At 45.2% G+C, this 4,602-nt stretch overlaps 1 protein-coding gene across 1 annotated transcript; it reads left to right on the plus strand.

Annotated features, from left to right (window-relative positions):
* Positions 1-976: 976 nt before the first annotated feature.
* LOC147614661 (pentatricopeptide repeat-containing protein At2g39620-like) lies at positions 977-4,192 on the plus strand. The gene has a single exon (XM_086779770.1). It carries the CDS (start codon positions 977-979, stop codon positions 4,190-4,192), a length of 3,216 nt encoding a protein of 1,071 aa, XP_086635896.1.
* Positions 4,193-4,602: the final 410 nt, after the last annotated feature.

Genomic DNA, 4,602 nt, shown 5'->3' on the forward strand with positions numbered 1-4,602 from the left:
GCGGGTGTGTGCTTGGAGAAATCACAAGAGGAGGCATCAACAACACTTATAATCTGCTAAATGGCATATTGAGCATGGAAGAAGCCAACCGTCAAAGGTACTTGCCCTCCTCGCATGCTGTAGTGGTGACTGTTGATAAAGAAAAAATCCATCAGACTGTATGCATATGATGGGCATGCATAACTATTGGTTATATGAACCAGGCTGAGTTAGCAACGGTACCTGCTACCTCTTGATGAGCTCAATTAGATCCATCCCTAGTTTCAAGCATTTGGGCAGTTATGTGCATGCTCAAGTCTAAGTATGTGGGCAATCAAGTGTATGCTTGCAGACACTTGAATCGATCTTGTCTTTTAGGGTTAGATAACAAAGACAGCATCTTCTAGCTTGATACGAGCTTCAACAAACTTTGCTCTGTTATACAGCTGGTGGTGTAGAGTGTTGATTTCAAGAAGACTTCAGACTCTAAAGCATAGATCTATGGAGGGCACTTTATACAATAGTGGCAACACTTGAAGCATGCTTGTTTTGGCATGAGTTGATGACGCTGCAAAAGCATAATTATTTGATGCTGCTAGCAAAAAGTATCGGCCTTAGGGGTGTTCCAAGGGTGTGGGGGGTGGGCATGATGGGCCATCAGACAGCACTTTGGTGCGTGCTGCAACCCCGTCTACATATAAATGCATGCTGCATTTGATTGTGAAAAGGTTCCACATCAATCAGGGCAGTCAATGTTCTAAAATCTTCTTCAAACTCGAATCTGCATGTTTCAGTTTGTGTAATTCAGTGCACACATAGGAGAAACAGCATGTGTGGGGTACAAACATGTGGTGTTGAGGCTCCTACAAACTTCCCACACACAAACTTGATGCAAGAAACAGAGAGTTATGGGCACAAGTGCATACCCAGATCCAATCCTATTGTACAACTGGACGTAACCAAAGCACAAAAGGTATTTAACGGCAATGGTTCGGAGATGCTGAGCATAGAAGATCAACTTGCTTCTTTGGAGCAATTGGTTGGCCCTTCAGTGGATAATCTCATCTGCATTTTGCAGAAGTGTAGGAAGAACAAGAATGTGGCTGGTGCCAAGCATTTGCATACACACATGCATAACCATGGGCTGGAAGCTCATAGAGTGCTTGGAAACTACCTTGTCTCCATGCTTGTGGAATGTGGGAGATTGCCAAATGCCCAACAGGTCTTCCACAAGTTGGCTTATCCCAACGAGCATTGTTGGACTTCTCTCATACAAGGGTATGTTGATAGTGGAGAATTAGAGCATGCCCTTGACCTGTTCAGAAAAATGCAAGAGGATTGTGTACGTCCAAGTAAGTATACGTTCTTGGCCGTACTAAAAGCTTGTGCTCACCTGAAACATGTAGACAGAGGCCGGGAAATACATGTCCAGATTGTTAAAGAGGATCTGCAAGCAGATCCTTTTGTTGGTAGTGCTTTGGTGGATGTATATGCCAAATGTGGCTCGCTTGTAGAAGCACGGGAAGTGTTTGACCAGTTATCAGATCGAGATGTAGTCACATATACTGCACTGATTGCAGGGTATGCCGAGTGTGGGATAGGCAAGGAAGCACTGAATTGTTTGGAAGAGATGCGATTGGAGGGCTTTTCCCCAAACGCTGTCACGCTTGTGTGCAGCTTGAAGGCTTCTTCCTGCATACATGACTTAGAGTATGGCCAAAAGCTCCACGCTGAGATCATCAAGGAGGCATTAGAAGCTGACTCTTTGGTTGGCAACACCTTAGTGAACATGTATGCCACATATGGCATGCTTTCAGAAGCATGTGAGACGTTTGACGAGTTGCCTTATCGAGATGTAGTTTGTTGGACCATTCTCATTGCTGGGTATGCTAATTGTGGACGAGGCGAGGATGCACTGCACTGCTTGGAACGAATGCGAGTTGATGGAGTTGGTTTGAATGTTGTGACATTCATTTGCAGCTTGAAAGCTTGTGGTAGCATTAGAGCCATAGAGAGGGGTCGAGAACTACACATGGAGATTGCAGTAGAGGGTCTTGAAGGAGATCCTCGTATTGGCAACTCTTTGGTGGATATGTATGTGAATTGTGGCTTTCTTGTTGACGCAGAAGATGCATTTGATGAGCTGCCGGTTCACGACGTTGTTTCTTGGAATACCCTTATTTCAGGGTATGCTGAATGTGGACTTGGTGAGGAGGTGCTGAACTGCCTGGAACAGATGCAGGCGGAGGACTTGTCTGCAAATGCCATTACATTGGCTTGCAGCTTGAAAGCTTGTGGTAATCTTGGAGCCTTAAACAGGGGCCAAGGAATGCACATTGAGCTCACCAAACAAGAACTCGAAAAAGATAGTTTTGTTGGCAGTTCTTTGATTGGTATGTATGCCAAGTGTGGATCACTTTTGGAAGCGCAGGATGTGTTTGATGAGCTACGTGTTCATGACGTAGTCTCGTGGACGGCACTAATTGCAGGGTATGTTGATTATGGGCACGTCGAGGAAGTACTGACTTGTTTGGCCAAGATGCAAAGTGATAAAGTATCTCCCAATTCAGTAACATACGCGCACATTTTAATGGCTTTTGGCAGCCAGGAAGCTATAGGCAGGGGGCGAGGATTACACATGCAGATCATCAAGGAAGGATGCGATTCAGATCTTTTTCTTGGCAATGGACTCGTAGACATGTATGCCAAATGTGGTTCACTGCTTGAAGCATGGAACTTGTTTGACAAGTTGCCAGTTCAAGACCTAGTGTCCTGGACTTCATTGATTGCAGGGTATGCTGAACGCGGGCTTGATGGGGAAGCATTGAACTGTTGGCAAGACATGTACCTGGAGGGCAAGCCTATGAATGCTACCATATTCATTTGCATCCTAAAAGCTTGTGGCAGCTTGAGAGATAAAGCCAGAGGCCAAGAAATACATGTTGAGATTATAAAGGAAGGATTCGAACATGATTTGTTTGTTAGTAATACGTTAATAGATATGTATGTCAAGTTGGGCCTGCTTGCAGAGGCACAGGAAGTGTTTGATGAGCTGTCAATCAGAGATGCGATCTCTTGGAACACCCTAATTAAAGGGTATATCAAACATGGCTTTGGTGAAAAAGCATTGGGCTGCTTAGAGAAAATGGAATGGGAGGGGGTGGCACCAGATGCGGTCACTTTTATTTGCAGCCTGAGAGCTTGTGGCAGCATAGGAGCTAAAGACAGGTGCTTGGGATTACATGCTGATATTGCCAAAGAGGGGTTTGACAGTGATCACTTTGTTGGAAGTAGTTTGGTTGATATGTACGCAAAATGTGGCTCACTTGTAGAAGCACAAGAAGTGTTCAATGAGTTGCCAGTGCGAGATGTTGTGTCGTGGACTGCACTGATTGCAGGGTATGCCGGACACAGACTTGGTGAGGAAGCCCAGAACTGTGTTGAAATGATGCAACTGGAGGGTGTGCCATTGAACATAGCTTCATGGAATGCTGTGATCTTGGGCTGTACTGAGCAAGGAGAAGCTTTCATACTCTATAGGCAAATGCAAGAGCAAGGGCTAGTACCAGATAGTGTCACCTTTGTGACCATTCTGAAAGCATGTGGCAACATTGTAGCCTTAGAAATAGGGAAAAAAGTGCATGCACAAGTCTTGGGATCTCATGGGCTCGAGGCCGTTGACGAGATTATTGTTACTGCTCTTATTGACATGTATGGCAAATGTGGGAGCATGCTTGATGCTCAAGAGCTGTTTGATGAGATTGGCGGACGGGACACTGTGAAGTGGACTGCCTTGGTAACAGCATATGCCTGCCAAGGGGAGAGTGAACTTGTCTTTCAACTGCTTGAAAGAATGAAGGATGAATGCATACAGCCTAATGGGATCACATTTCTGAGCATTCTCACTGCGTGCAGCCATGCAGGTCTTTTGGCCCAGGGTCAGAAGTACTTCGAGGTTATGAACAGAGAATATGGCATCGTGACAAGCATCAAGCATTACAATTGCTTGGCTGATATGCTCAGTCGTGCAGGCCAGCTTGCTGAGGCTGTGACCATGTTGGAGGACATGCCGTTGCAACCTAATCCTGTGACGTGGAGCACAGTTTTGGGTGCCTGTGATGTGGATATGGGTAGGCATACTTTCGAGTGTGCAGAATTGAATAAACGCTTTCCCACGTCATTTGGTCAGATGCTAACATGTGGGAGCGTGTAAAGAGGATGGAGACGATGAGAGCAAGTCTACAAAAGCATTGCTTTGACATTCTATATACACATCTGTAGCTAGTTATCATCTTGGACTGAATGTCTCTTATTGGTCTGGTAATCAATCAATTTTGGCAAGTATTTGGTGTTTTCCCATCAGTGCTTCGATGAAGCTTGTGTTTGTCTGGAGATACTGGTCTACAGTCATGAGAGTGGTAGCAGGGATACCCACCATCATCCTCCACTGAATAAGGGTTTTGGATCTGGAGATGCAGAAGATGATTGTTTGGGCATGCAGCAATGCACTCCGAAAGCTGCATGAACTTGATCCTGTATTGCTTTCTTAATGCAGCAATACTTTGAACTGGGACCAATAATGTTTGATGAATGCCATTGGCAGCGCCTGAAGTGGAACCACCA

Source organism: Cibotium barometz, chromosome 41 (assembly GCF_041138505.1).
Source record: "Cibotium barometz isolate CiBa-2024 chromosome 41, ASM4113850v1, whole genome shotgun sequence".
NCBI lineage: Eukaryota > Viridiplantae > Streptophyta > Polypodiopsida > Cyatheales > Cibotiaceae > Cibotium > Cibotium barometz.

Excerpts from the sequence above, each read along its gene's own strand:
- LOC147614661 (XM_086779770.1), top strand. The coding sequence starts at position 977 with ATGCTGAGCATAGAAGATCAACTTGCTTCTTTGGAGCAATTGGTTGGC.